This window comes from Oncorhynchus tshawytscha, linkage group LG33, assembly GCF_018296145.1.
Source record: "Oncorhynchus tshawytscha isolate Ot180627B linkage group LG33, Otsh_v2.0, whole genome shotgun sequence".
Lineage (NCBI taxonomy): Eukaryota > Metazoa > Chordata > Actinopteri > Salmoniformes > Salmonidae > Oncorhynchus > Oncorhynchus tshawytscha.
In genome coordinates, this window is record NC_056461.1 from 43,603,225 (window position 1) to 43,618,693 (window position 15,469).

General features: G+C 50.7%; 1 protein-coding gene across 2 annotated transcripts in view; it reads right to left on the bottom strand.

The window, feature by feature from the left end:
* tmem135 (transmembrane protein 135) overlaps positions 1-12,196 on the bottom strand; it is a 19,083-nt gene extending 6,887 nt beyond the window's left edge. Inside the window, exons 1-8 of one of the 2 annotated variants that reach the window (XM_042311496.1) lie at positions 12,133-12,196; positions 10,751-10,843; positions 10,008-10,041; positions 9,798-9,863; positions 9,140-9,228; positions 8,308-8,475; positions 8,102-8,171; positions 678-845 (exon numbers count right to left, since the gene is read on the bottom strand). In XM_042311496.1, coding sequence (XP_042167430.1) covers positions 678-845; positions 8,102-8,171; positions 8,308-8,475; positions 9,140-9,228; positions 9,798-9,863; positions 10,008-10,041; positions 10,751-10,767 — 612 coding nt within the window. In that variant the 5' untranslated portion in view covers positions 10,768-10,843; positions 12,133-12,196. Of the gene's footprint in view, positions 1-677; positions 846-8,101; positions 8,172-8,307; positions 8,476-9,139; positions 9,229-9,797; positions 9,864-10,007; positions 10,042-10,750; positions 11,078-12,132 lie in introns of those variants that run through there. The other variant, XM_042311495.1, reaches the window with a different exon arrangement.
* Between the last annotated feature and the right edge of the window lie 3,273 nt (positions 12,197-15,469).

The window sequence follows — 15,469 nt, forward strand, 5'->3', positions numbered from 1 at the left end:
GCCACCTACAGGCCAATCAGAACCATCTACAGGCCAATCAGAGCCACCTACAGGCCAATCAGAGCCACCTACAGGCCAATCAGAGCCACCTACAGGCCAATCAGAGCCACCTACAGGCCAATCAGAGCCACCTACAGGCCAATCAGAGCCACCTACAGGCCAATCAGAGCCACCTACAGGCCAATCAGAGCCACCTACAGGCCAATCAGAACCATCTACAGGCCAATCAGAGCCACCTACAGGCCAATCAGAGCCACCTACAGGCCAATCAGAGCCACCTACAGGCCAATCAGAACCATCTACAGGCCAATCAGAGCCACCTACAGGCCAATCAGAGCCACCTGCAGGCCAATCAGAGCCACCTACAGGCCAATCAGAGCCACCTGCAGGCCGATCACTACCATTCTTTTTTTTTTACCAAGTTACTCATGACCTGTAGATTTTGTGTGCCAAATTCGAAAAGTGTTACCAAACTCTGCTTGAGTTATTAGACCATGTCAAGCAAAGAAATGAAAAGAATGAGAACAGGTTTCAGAATAACAGCTGTGAACCTCTAACTAGTACAGTAACTCATTCCTTTTCCCAGGGAGTAATACGTCATTAGTTACAGTTGGAAGAAGTAAAAGAGTAATACGCAATATGACTTTTTAAAAAGTAACACTGAATCTAGTGTTTACCTTGTATATAGAGACGAAGGACCCTAGGAAAGCCCCCAGCTGGAAGTTCTCTTTGTTGTAGAAGAGAGAGGGGAGGCGGGACGGCTTCGTGAAGACCTGGCGGAACGCTGACGGAACCTTCAGACAACACTGGATCAGGTAGCCCACACTGAACATACGGATGAAGCCCTGGAAACATGAATATAACATTATTATAACGTCGTTATAACCTTCAGATGACACCGGATCAGGTAGCCATGGAAACCACATTAATACATTACGATTTCAGTTTCGAAACTGAGACGCAACATCACCAGACTTCTGGGAACGCTTGTGAAGCCGACCAGGCACAACAGGACAACCAGGCACACCAGGACAACCAGGCACACCAGGACAACCAAGATGACCAGGACAACCAGGCACACCAGGACAACCAAGATGACCAGGACAACCAGGCCGACCAGGCAAACCAGGACAACCAAGATGACCAGGACAACCAGGCCGACCAGGACAACCAGGACAACCAGGTGACCAGGACAACCAACAGACCAGGACAACCAGGCCGACCAGGACAACCAGTTCGAACAGGCACACCAGGACAACCAAGATGACCAGGCACACCAGGACAACCAAGATGACCAGGACAACCAGGCCGACCAGGCACACCAGGACAACCAAGACGAACAGGACAACCAGGCACACCAGGACAACCAGTTCGAACAGGCACACCAGGACAACCAAGATGACCAGGCACACCAGGACAACCAAGATGACCAGGACAACCAGGCCGACCAGGCACACCAGGACAGCCAAGATGACCAGGACAACCAGGCCGACCAGGCACACCAGGACAACCAAGACAAACAGGACAACCAGGCACACCAGGACAACCAAGACGAACAGGACAACCAGGCACACCAGGACAACCAAGATGACCAGGACGACCAGGCACACCAGGACAACCAAGGTGACCAGGACAACCAGGCCGACCAGGCACACCAGGACAGCCAAGATGACCAGGACAACCAGGCCGACCAGGCACACCAGGACAACCAAGACGAACAGGACAACCAGGCCGACCAGGCACACCAGGACAACCAAGACAAACAGGACAACCAGGCACACCAGGACAACCAAGACGAACAGGACAACCAGGCACACCAGGACAACCAAGATGACCAGGACGACCAGGCCGACCAGGCACACCAGGACAACCAAGGTGACCAGGACAACCAGGCCGACCAGGCACACCAGGACAGCCAAGATGACCAGGACAACCAGGCCGACCAGGCACACCAGGACAACCAAGACCGAACAGGACAACCAGGCACACCAGGACAACCAGTTCGAACAGGCACACCAGGACAACCAAGATGACCAGGACAACCAGGCCGACCAGGCACACCAGGACAACCAAGATGACCAGGACAACCAGGCCGACCAGGCACACCAGGACAACCAGAGACCAGGACAACAGGACAACCAGGCACACCAGGACAACCAAGACCAGGACAACAGGACAACCAGGCACACCAGGACAACCAAGATGACCAGGCAGACCACGCACACCAGGACAACCAAGGTGACCAGGCAGACCAGGCACACCAGGACAACCAAGATGACCAGGACGACCAGGCCGACCAGGCACACCAGGACAACCAAGATGACCAGGACAACCAGGCCGACCAGGACAACCAAGACAACCAGGCACACCAGGACAACCAAGATGACCAGGACAACCAGGCCGACCAAGATGACCAGGAACAACAGGACAACCAAGATGACCAGGACTACCAGGCCGACCAGGACAACCAAGATGAACAGGACAACCAGGCCGACCAGGCACACCAGGACAACCAAGATGACCAGGACAACCAGGCCGACCAGGCACACCAGGACAACGAAGACAGGACCAGGCAGACCAGGCACAGCAGGACAACCAGGCCGACCAGGACAACCAGTTCGAACAGGCACACCAGGACAACCAAGATGACCAGGACAACCAGGCCGACCAGGCACACCAGGACAACCAAGATGACCAGGACAACCAGGCCGACCAGGCACACCAGGACAACCAAGATGACCAGGACAACCAGGCCGACCAGACACACCAGGACAACCAGGACGACCAGGACGACCAGGACGACCAGGACAACCAGGCCAGGACCAGGACAACCAGGCACACCAGGACAACCAGGCACACCAGGCCGACCAGGCACACCAGGACAAGATGACCAGGCCGACCAGGCACACCAGGACAACCAGGCCAGGACCAGGCACACCAGGACAACCAGGCTGACCAGGCACACCAGGACAACCAGGCACACCAGGCACACCAGGACAACCAAGATGACCAGGACAACCAGGCCGACCAGGCACACCAGGACAACCAAGATGACCAGGACAACCACGCCAGGATCAGGCACACCAGGACAACCAGGCCGACCAGGCACACCAGGACAACCAGGCCGACCAGGACAACCAGGCACACCAGGACAACCAGGACACCAGGACAACCAGGCACACCAGGACAACCAAGATGACCAGGACAACCAGGCCGACCAGGACAACCAGCCGACCAGGCACACCAGGACAACCAAGATGACCAGGACAACCAGGCCGATCAGGCACACCAGGACAACCAGGCCAGGACCAGGCACACCAGGACAACCAGGCCGACCAGGACAACCAGGCACACCAGGACAACCAGGCACACCAGGACAACCAGGCCGACCAGGACAACCAGGATGACCAGGACAACCAGGCACACCAGGACAACCAGGCACACCAGGACAACCAGGCCACCAGGACAACCAGGCACACCAGGACAACCAGGCACACCAGGACAAGATGACCAGGACAACCAGGCACACCAGGACAACCAGGCCAGGACCAGGACAACCACCAGACAACCATGACCCATGACCAGGAACCAGGGATGACCGGGATTTGGGGTTAAAGAAGTCAATGAGAGAAATGAAACATTCTTCCTTAGTTGTTCATTGTCTCTCAATCTAAAGGCACATCTCTGATTGGAGCCAATGTCTTCAGTAGTGGAACATATTACTACTCCAGCCTTGTGAAAGTGACAAAGACATGTTTTTATCTTCATTTTTAAAAAATGACTTTATATCGAAGGAGTGCGTTGACGGCCTGCACACGCACAGTCCAGCACGAGACAACCATTAGACCAGATGAAGTGTTTCTGCGCACGAGCTTATAGCTAGCCAACGTCGCCATGACAATCGCCTACAAGCATGATCTGAGATTTCTATTGGAGAAGCAGTTTCTGCCTATCTTCACACTGTACCGTCTTTCACAATAAACTTTATTGACCATCTACATGGAAATTCATTTTGTGAAGTCAGCATACAAACACCCCCCTAGATAATGCACTATAGTCAGGGCTGTCAAATATCCCCAAGATAATACACTATAGTCAGGACTGTCAAATACCCAAGATAATGACTATAGTCAGGGCTGTCAAATATCAATGAAGATAATACACTAGTCAGGGCTGTCTCTCTCTACTGTCTGATATAGCCCTCTCTCAGTGTATAGAGCCCCTCCACTGTGTATATAGACCCCTCTACTGTGTATATAGCCCTCTTATAGCTAGCCAACGTCGCCATGACAATCACCTACAAGCATGATCTGAGATTTACTGTGTCCATATAGCCCCTCTACTGTGTAGTATAGCCCCTCTACTGTGTATATAGCCCCTCTACTGTGATATAGCCCCTCTACTGTGTATATAGCCCCTCTACTGTGTATACTTTATTGACCATCTACATGGAAATTCATTTTGTGAAGTATACAAAGCCCCTAGATAATGCACTATAGTCAGTCCCCAAGATAATGCACTATAGTAGCTGTCCCCAAGATAATGCACTATAGTCAGGGCTGTCCCCAAGATAATGCACTATAGTCAGCCCCTCTACTGTGATAATATAGTCAGGGCCCTCTACTGTGTATAGAGCCCCTCTACTGTGTATAGAGCCCCTCTACTGTGTATAGAGCCCCTCTACTGTGTATAGAGCCCCTCTACTGTGTATAGAGCCCCTCTACTGGGGAGGAGACAGGTTAAAGAATGATTTTTAAGCCTTGAGAATTGGATTGTGTTCGTGTGTCATTCAGAGGGTGAATTGACAAAAGACGTCAGTGCCTTTGAACGGGGTATGGTAGTAGGTGCCAGGCGCACCGGTTTGTGTCAAGAACTGCAACGCTGCTGGGTTTTTCACACAATAGTTTCTGGTCTGTATCAAGAATGATTCACCACCCAAAAGACATCCAGCCAACTTGACACAACTGTGGGAAACATTGGAGTCAACATGGACCAGCATCCCTGTGGAACGCTTTCGACACCTTGTAGAGTCCATGCCCCGACAAAATAAGGCTGAGGGCAAGGGGGGGGCACCTTAATGTTTTGTACATTCAGTGTACAGTGCTGTGAAATTACTTGAAACTCCTCCCAGGCTCAAGGGTTTATTCGGAGGACCCCAGAGAGCTCTTTTGATCTTGGCATAACATGTTACCACACACCTGTATGTTTAAGACCAAACTAGACCCAGTTTCTGATCTTCATGGAAGGCTGGACCCTACCAAACCAGACCCAGATTCCGATCTTCATGGAAGGCTGGACCCTACCAAACCAGACCCAGATTCCGATCTTCATGGAAGGCTGGACCCAGTTGTCCTGGTAGTGACCAGGTATCTCACCTTGACACAGTAGAGTATGCAGTTGTCCTGGTAGTGACCAGGTATCTCACCTTGACACAGTAGAGTATGCAGTTGTCCTGGTAGTGACCAGGTATCTCACCTTGACACAGTAGACTATGCAGTTGTCCTGGTAGTGACCAGGTATCTCACCTTGACACAGTAGACTATGCGGTTGTCCTGGTAGTGACCAGGTATCTCACCTTGACACAGTAGAGTATGCGGTTGTCCTGGAAGCTCCCACGCTGAGGTCTGTCCAACGCTGGTCCGACCAAGCTGACTCCACACTCCAAGACTGCTTCCATCACGTGGACTGGGAGATGTTTCGTATTGCGTCAGACAACAACATTGACGAATACGCTGATACGGTGTGCGAGTTCATTAGAACGTGCGTTGAAGATGTCGTTCCCATAGCAACGATTAAAACATTCCCTAACCAGAAACCGTGGATTGATGGCAGCATTCGTGTGAAACTGAAGGCACGAACCACTGCTTTTAATCAGGGCAAGGTGTCTGGTAACATGACTGAATACAAACAGTGCAGCTATTCCCTCCGCAAGGCTATCAAACAAGCTAAGCGCCAGTACAGAGACAAAGTAGAATCTCAATTCAACGGCTCAGACACAAGAGGCATGTGGCAGGGTCTACAGTCAATCACGGACTACAGGAAGAAACCCAGCCAGTCATGGACCAGGATGTCTTGCTCCCAGGCAGACTAAATAACTTTTTGCCCGCTTTGAGGACAATACAGTGCCACTGACACGGCCTGCAACGGAAACATGCGGTCTCTCCTTCACTGCAGCCGAAGTGAGTAAGACATTTAAACGTGTTAACCCTCGCAAGGCTGCAGGCCCAGACGGCATCCCCAGCCGCGCCCTCAGAGCATGCGCAGACCAGCTGGCCGGTGTGTTTACGGACATATTCAATCAATCCCTATACCAGTCTGCTGTTCCCACATGCTTCAAGAGGGCCACCATTGTTCCTGTTCCCAAGAAAGCTAAGGTAACTGAGCTAAACGACTACCGCCCCGTAGCACTCACATCCGTCATCATGAAGTGCTTTGAGAGACTAGTCAAGGACCATATCACCTCCACCCTACCTGACACCCATGACCCACTCCAATTTGCTTACCGCCCAAATAGGTCCACAGACGATGCAATCTCAACCACACTGCACACTGCCCTAACCCATCTGGACAAGAGGAATACCTATGTGAGAATGCTGTTCATCGACTACAGCTCGGCATTCAACACCATAGTACCCTCCAAGCTCGTCATCAAGCTCGAGACCCTGGGTCTCGACCCCGCCCTGTGCAACTGGGTACTGGACTTCCTGACGGGCCGCCCCCAGGTGGTGAGGGTAGGCAACAACATCTCCTCCCCGCTGATCCTCAACACTGGGGCCCCACAAGGGTGCGTTCTGAGCCCCTCCTGTACTCCCTGTTCACCCACGACTGCGTGGCCATGCACGCCTCCAACTCAATCATCAAGTTTGCGGACGACACAACAGTGGTAGGCTTGATTACCAACAACGACGAGACGGCCTACAGGGAGGAGGTGAGGGCCCTCGGAGTGTGGTGTCAGGAAAATAACCTCACACTCAACGTCAACAAAACTAAGGAGATGATTGTGGACTTCAGGAAACAGCAGAGGGAACACCCCCATCCACATCGATGGAACAGTAGTGGAGAGGGTAGCAAGTTTTAAGTTCCTCGGCATACACATCACAGACAAACTGAATTGGTCCACTCACACAGACAGCATCGTGAGGAAGGCGCAGCAGCGCCTCTTCAACCTCAGGAGGCTGAAGAAATTCGGCTTGTCACCAAAAGCACTCACAAACTTCTACAGATGCACAATCGAGAGCATCCTGGCGGGCTGTATCACCGCCTGGTATGGCAACTGCACCGCCCTCAACCGTAAGGCTCTCCAGAGGGTAGTGAGGTCTGCACAACGCATCACCGGGGGCAAACTACCTGCCCTCCAGGACACCTACACCACCCGATGCTACAGGAAGGCCATAAAGATCATCAAGGACATCAACCACCCGAGCCACTGCCTGTTCACCCCGCTGTCATCCAGAAGGCGAGGTCAGTACAGGAGCATCAAAGCTGGGACCGAGAGACTGAAAAACAGCTTCTATCTCAAGGCCATCAGACTGTTAAACAGCCACCACTAACATTGAGTGGCTACTGCCAACACACTGTCAATGACACTGACTCAACTCCAGCCACTTTAATCATGGGAATTGATGGGAAATGATGTAAATATATCACTAGCCACTTTAAACAATGCTACCTTATATAATGTTACTTACCCTACATTGTTCATCTCATATGCATACGTTGATACTGTACTCTATATCATCGACTGCATCCTTATGTAATACATGTATCACTAGCCACTTTAACTATGCCACTTGGTTTACATACTTATCTCATATGTATATACTGTACTCGATATCATCTACTGTATCTTGCCTATGCTGCTCTGTACCATCACTCATTCATATATCCTTATGTACATATTCTTTATCCCCTTACACTGTGTATAAGACAGTAGTTTTTTTGGAATTGTTAGTTAGATTACTTGTTGGTTATTACTGCATTGTCGGAACTAGAAGCACAAGCATTTCGCTACACTCGCATTAACATCTGCTAACCATGTGTATGTGACAAATACATTTGATTTGATTTTGATTTGATTTGATTTAGTGACCAGGTATCTCACCTTGACACAGTAGACTATGCAGTTGTCCTGATAGTGTTTACAACATCGATGTCTGGGTCCATGCTTGCATCTGGAGACAGACAACACAGTCACTACAACTCTGTGTGTATGTGTGTGTGCTTGCTTGTAATTGTGTGTGTGTGTGTGTGTGTGTGTGTGTGTGTGTGTGTGTGTGTAAACGCTACTGTGTGTGTGTCCTCACTCACATAGATTCTAGCAGTCTCCTGGTGAGGGTGATGAGGGACTTCCTGCCGGATGCGGGGCTTCCTGTTGACCTCTGTGACTCTGTGTTGACGGATGTCTCCGGGGGTTGTGGATAGCTGTGCTCGGACAGGTTGGAGTGTGTTGGAATCTCCTCCTTCCCAACGATGAACCTGAGGAGGAACGCAATCACAACAGCACAGATATATATATATATAGAAGGATAGATAAACACTTCCCCTAACCTCTAGCTATAACGGTAGTAGTACGCTAGTATAAACACCATGGGACCACGCAGCCGTCATACCGCTCAGTAAGGAGACGCGTTCTGTCTCCCTCCCTCCATCTCCCCCCCACGGCCCTCCATCTCCCCCCACGATCTCCACCCCTCCATCTCCCCCTCGGCCCTCCATCTCCCCCCATCTCCCTCTCTCGGCCCCCACGGCCCTCCATCTCACGGCCCCCACGGCCCTCCATCTCACCCCCACGGCCCTCCATCTCACCCCCTCGGCCCTCCATCTCACCCCCTCGGGGCATCCACCACCCCCTCGGGGCATCCACCCCCCTCGGGGCATCCACCACCCCCTCGGGGCATCCACCACCCCCTTGGGCATCCACCACCCCCCTTGGGCATCCACCTCACCCCCCTTGGGCATCCACCTCACCCCTCCGCCATATTGAGAAGCGTCCCAAAGCTGAAGAGGTGAATATTATCGAAGGTGTAGGGCCTAATTATAATCTTTGACTGAGCCAGCTGAGATAGTCTTTAGAGCGATGTGGTATCCAACATGGCCGCCATATGTTTGGAGATGGTACAGGTTCATATGGAAGCCTTACTTGAGCGCTGAGAAGGAGAATCCTTTAAGTCCATCTTTACTCCTGAAGAAGAACATGTAAAGAGATGCTGTCATACAGAACAGCAGAACCTGGAGAGAGAGAGAGGGTGAGATTCAATTAAAGGACTGACACATCCCTCATACTTTCTATCCTCAAACTACATCCTCCCTCCCCCTCCATCCATCCTCTCTCCTTCCTCCTCCTCCCCCCTAAATCCATCCATCCTCCCACCCCTATCTATCCATCCATCCTCCCTCCCCCTCCATCCATCCTCCCTCCTTCCTCCTCCTCCCCCTAAATCCATCCATCCTCCCGCCCCTATCCATCCATCCTCCCTCCCTCCCTCCCTCCCTCCATCCTCCTCCTCCATCCATCCTCCTTCTCCTCCTCCCCCTCCAAATCCATTCATCCTTCCTCCCTCCCTCCTCCTCCATCCATCCATCCTCCCTCCTCCATCCATCCATCCATCCATCCATCCTCCCTCCTCCATCCATCCTCCTCCTCCTCCTCCATCCATCCATCCCTCCTCCATCCTCCCCCTCCTCCTCCATCCATCCATCCTCCCTCCTCCATCCAACCATCCATCCATCCTCCCTCCTCCATCCATCCATCCATCCATCCATCCATCCATCCATCCATCCTCCCTCCTCCATCCTACCTCCCCGTGTTTGAGGGGGTTGACGATGCCTCGTGTGACAGCCATACGGAACAAGGTCTCTGTCGCCTAGGAAACAGAACACACACACACACACAAACAATAGTTATTCACATGTATGTCTGCCCACCCACATTCCCATCATATGATCTCAGTGTAACAGCAGGGCTGTAACAAGTAGAGAGGTGGTCAGAAGAGGTACAGGTCTCTTACCAGGTTGGCCATGTAGATCGTCAGCAGACCTCTCCTACAAGAAAACACATCAATAATAATGATTAAACCTGTGGAGAGAAAACAGGCGAGGAGAGGGGAAAAGGGGAGGGGAGAGGGGAAAAGGGGAGAGAGGAGAAAAGAGGGGAGAGGAGAGGGGAAAAGGGGAGAGAGGAGAAAAGAGGAGAAAAGAGGGGAGAGGAGAAAAGAGGGGAGAGGAGAAAAGAGGGGAAAAGGGGAGAGAGGAGAAAAGAGGGGAGAGGAGAGGGGAAAAGGGGAGGGGAGAGGAGAAAAGAGGGGAGAGGAGAGGGGAAAAGGGGAGAGAGGAGAAAAGAGGAGAAAAGAGGGGAGAGGAGAAAAGAGGGGAGAGGAGAAAAGAGGGGAAAAGGGGAGAGAGGAGAAAAGAGGGGAGAGGAGAGGGGAAAAGGGGAGAGAGGAGAAAAGAGGGGAGAGGAGAGGGGAAAAGGGGAGAGAGGAGAAAAGAGGGGAGAGGAGAAAAGGGGGAAGGAGAAAAGAGGGGAGAGGAGAAAAGTGGGGAGAGAAGAGGGGAAAAGGGGAGAGAGGAGAGGGGAAAAGGGAGAGGAGAAAAGAGGGGAGAGGAGAAAAGGGGAGAGAATAAAGGAAGAGAAAATGGAAGAGGGGAGAGGGGAAGAAAGGGGAAGGGTTAGGGGGGATGAGAGGGCAGGGGAGAAAATGGGAGAGAGCATAGAGGAGAAAATGGGAGGGGAGAGGAGAAGAGAGGTTACCTGCTCTTGCGTTCCATGAGGATAGAGATGTAAGAGGCAGGTAGAGCTGCTCCGAACCCAGCGGACCAGGAGGTGAAGCCACCCAGCAGTTTCCTAACATACACCAAACAAGATAACATCATATCTGAAGTCTTATCTGACACAGCCTGGCCCCTTCTAGTACACTATGGACTTCACCCTCTACACCCTACTGGGCCAAAGGACAGAGACTGCTTCAAAGCCCTCTGATTGGCTATCAGGTCAGGCCACTCAAGGACTCTGTGTGTGTGTGTGCGCGCGTTTGTGTCTGTGGCTGTGTGTGTGTGTGTCTGTGGTTGTGTGTGTGTGGCTGTGTGTGTGTGTGGCTGTGTGTGTGTGTGTGTGTGTGTGTGTGTGTGTGTGTGTGTGTGTGTGTGTGTGTGCTGTGTGGTGTGTGTGTGTGTGGCTGTGTGTGTGTGTGTGGTGTGTGTGTGTGTGTGTGTGTGTGTGTGTGTGTGTGTGTGTGTGTGTGTGTGTGTGGCTGTGTGTGTGTGTGTGGCTGTGTGTGTGTGTGCTGTGTGTGTGTGTGGCTGTGTGTGTGTGTGTGTGTGTGTGTGTGTGTGTGTGTGTGTGTGTGTGTGTGTGTGTGTGTGTGTGTGTGTGTGTGTGTGTGTGTGCTGTGTGTCTGTGTGTGTGTGTGTGTGTGTCTGTGTGTGTGTGTGTGTGTGTGTGTGTGTGTGTGTGTGTGTGTGCTGGCTGTGTGTGTGTGTGTGTGGCTGTGTGTGTGTGTGTGGTGTGTGTGTGTGTGTGTGTGTGTGTCTGTGTGTGTGTGTGTGTCTGTGGTTGTGTGTGTCTGGCTGTGTGTGTGTGTATGTGTGTGGTGTGTGTGTGTGTGGCTGTGCTGTGTGTGTGTGTGTGTGTGTCTGGCTGTGTGTGTGTGTGTCTGTGGTTGTGTGTGTGTGTCTGGCTGTGTGTGTGTGTGTGTGTGTGTGTCTGGCTGTGTGTGTGTGTGTGTGTCTGTGGCTGTGTGTGTCTGGCTGTGTCTGGCTGTGTGTGTGTGTGTGTGTGTGTGTGTCTGTGGTTGTGTGTGTCTGACTGTGTGTGTCTGTGTGTGTGTGTGTGTGTGTGTGTGTGTGAGTCCTGTGTGTGTGTGTGTGTGTGATGTGTGTGAGTCTCTTGGCTTCTTCCTCCTCCTCAGGATGCTGTGTCTCTTGAGTTCAGGAAGTCAACATCAAATTGAACAAATGCAAACAACAGCGGGTGCAGTTTAAACTAGCCTGTGTCCAGGGTCAGAACAGCTAGCCTTGTGTCCAGGGTCAGAACAGATCAACTAGCCTTAGTGTCCAGGGTCAGAACAGTCAACTAGTGTGTCTGGGTCAGAACAGTCTGCCTTAGTGTCCAGGGTCAGAACAGTCAACTGTCACCTGAGGATGCAGAAGAAGGCAGATGTCAGAACAGTCCTCCATTAGCGGTGAGGAAGACGTGGACAAGGATCTCAGGGAGGAACAGTCTCTTCAGGTAAACTCCTTCTTCCTCCTCCTCAACAGGAGGGTCAGAACAGATCAACAAGTCTTACACACAGGGTCAGAACAGATCACACACACAGTCACGTCCAGGGTCAGAACAGATCAACAAGTCTTAGCGTCCAGGGTCAGAACAGATCAACAAGTCTTACCGTCCAGGGTCAGAACAGTCAACATCAAATTGAACAAATGCAAACAACAGTGGGAGCAGTTTAAACTAGCCTTACCGTCCAGGGTCAGAACAGATCAACTAGCCTTAGCGTCCAGGGTCAGAACAGATCAACTAGCCTTACCGTCCAGGGTCAGAACAGATCAACTAGCCTTAGCGTCCAGGGTCAGAACAGATCAACTAGTCTTACCGTCCAGGGTCAGAACAGATCAACAAGTCTTACCGTCCAGGGTCAGAACAGATCAACTAGCCTTAGCGTCCAGGGTCAGAACAGATCAACTAGCCTTACCGTCCAGGGTCAGAACAGATCAACAAGTCTTACCGTCCAGGGTCAGAACAGATCAACAAGCCTTACCGTCCAGGGTCAGAACAGATCAACTAGCCTTACCGTCCAGGGTCAGAACAGATCAACTAGCCTTACCGTCCAGGGTCAGAACAGATCAACTAGCCTTACCGTCCAGGGTCAGAACAGGTCAACTAGCCTTACCGTCCAGGGTCAGAACAGATCAACAAGTCTTACCGTCCAGGGTCAGAACAGGTCAACTAGCCTTACCGTCCAGGGTCAGAACAGATCAACTAGTCTTACCGTCCAGGGTCAGAACAGATCAACTAGCCTTAGCGTCCAGGGTCAGAACAGATCAACTAGCCTTAGCGTCCAGGGTCAGAACAGATCAACTAGCCTTACCGTCCAGGGTCAGAACAGATCAACTAGTCTTACCGTCCAGGGTCAGAACAGATCAACTAGCCTTAGCGTCCAGGGTCAGAACAGATCAACTAGCCTTACCGTCCAGGGTCAGAACAGGTCAACTAGTCTTACCGTCCAGGGTCAGAACAGGTCAACTAGCCTGACCGTCCAGGGTCAGAGAGGGACAAGAGAGGAGAATAAGAGGGACAATGGAAGAGAGAGGAGACAGTAAGAGGAACAAATGGAGAGAGAGGAGACAGAGTGAGAGGGACAATGGAAGAGAGAGGAGACAGAGTAAGAGGGACAATGGAAGAGAGAGGAGACAGAGTAAGAGGGACAATGGAAGAGAGAGGAGACAGAGTAAGAGGGACAATGGAGAGAGAGGAGACAGAGTAAGAGGGACAATGGAAGAGAGAGGAGACAGAGTAAGAGGGACAATGGAGAGAGAGGAGACAGAGTAAGAGGGACAATGGAAGAGAGAGGAGACAGTAAGAGGGACAATGGAAGAGAGAGGAGACAGTAAGAGGGACAATGGAGAGAGGAGCCAGTAAGAGGGACAATGGAAGAGAGAGGACAGTAAGAGGGACAATGGAAGAGAGAGGAGACAGTAAGAGGGACAATAAGAGGGGAAGAGAGAGGAGACAGTAAGAGGGACAATGGAAGAGAGAGGAGACAGTAAGAGGGACAATGGAAGAGAGAGGAGACAGTAAGAGGGACAATGGAAGAGAGAGGAGACAGTAAGAGGGACAATGGAAGAGAGAGGAGACAGTAAGAGGGACAATGGAAGAGAGAGGAGACAGTAAGAGGGACAATGGAAGAGAGAGGAGACAGTAAGAGGGACAATGGAAGAGAGAGGAGACAGTAAGAGGGACATATACAGACAATGACAGCTGGTGTCTAGTAGTATAATAAGCCTCTTAGTTCACCAGACAGAACTCCACATGTAGGTTACTGTAGGTTACTGTGACTTACTGTAGGGTAGTGTAGGTTACTGTAGGGTAGTGTAGGTTACTGTAGTGTAGGTTACTGTAGGTTACTGTAGGTTACTGTAGGGTACTGTAGGTTACTGTAGTGTAGGTTACTGTAGGTTACTAGGTTACTGTGACTTACTGTAGGGTAGTGTAGGTTACTAGTGAGGTTACTGTAGTGTAGGTTACTGTAGGTTACTGTAGGTTACTGTAGGGTAGTGTAGGTTACTGTGACTTACTGTAGGGTAGTGTAGGTTACTGTAGGTTACTGTAGGTTACTGTGACTTACTGTAGGGTAGTGTAGGTTACTGTAGGGTAGTGTAGGTTACTGTAGTGTAGGTTACTGTAGGTTACTGTAGGTTACTGTGGGTTACTGTGACTTACTGTAGGGTCGTGTAGGTTACTGTAGTGTAGGTTACTGTAGGTTACTGTGGGTTACTGTGACTTACTGTAGGGTAGTGTAGGTTACTGTGACTTACTGTAGGGTAGTGTAGGTTACTGTAGGTTACTGTAGGTTACTGTGACTTACTGTAGGGTACTGTAGGTTACTGTAGTGTAGGTTACTGTAGGTTACTGTAGGTTACTGTGGATTACTGTAGGGTAGTGTAGGTTACTGTGGATTACTGTAGGTTACTGTGGGTTACTGTAGGTTACTGTAGGTTACTGTGACTTACTGTAGGGTAGTGTAGGTTACTGTGGGTTACTGTGGGTTACTGTAGGTTACTGTGGATTACTGTAGGTTACTGTGGGTTACTGTAGGTTACTGTGACTTACTGTAGGGTAGTGTAGGTTACTGTGGGTTACTGTGACTTACTGTAGGGTAGTGTAGGTTACTGTAGGTTACTGTGGGTTACTGTGGGTTACTGTAGGTTACTGTAGGTTACTGTAGGGTAGTGTAGGTTACTGTAGTGTAGGTTACTGTGGGTTACTGTAGGTTACTGTGGGTTACTGTAGGTTACTGTGGGTTACTGTAGGTTACTGTAGGTTACTGTGGGTTACTGTGGGTTACTGTGGGTTACTGTGGGTTACTGTGGGTTACTGTAGGGTGGTGTAGGTTACTGTAGGTTACTGTGGGTTACTGTAGGATACTGTGGGTTACTGTGACTTACTGTAGGGTAGTGTAGGTTACTGTAGGTTACTGTGGGTTACGGTGGTATAGGTTACTGTAGTATAGGTTACTGTAGTATAGGTTACTGTAGTGTACTATAGTGTAGGTTACTGTAGTATAGGTTACTGTAGTGTACTGTATGTTACTGTAGTGTAGGTTACTGTAGTATAGGTTACTGTAGTGTACTGTAGTGTACTGTATGTTACTGTAGTGTACTGTAGTGTAGGTTACTGTAGTATAGGTTACTGTAGTGTACTGTATGTTACTGTAGTGTAGGTTACTGTAGTATAGGTTACTGTAGTGTACTG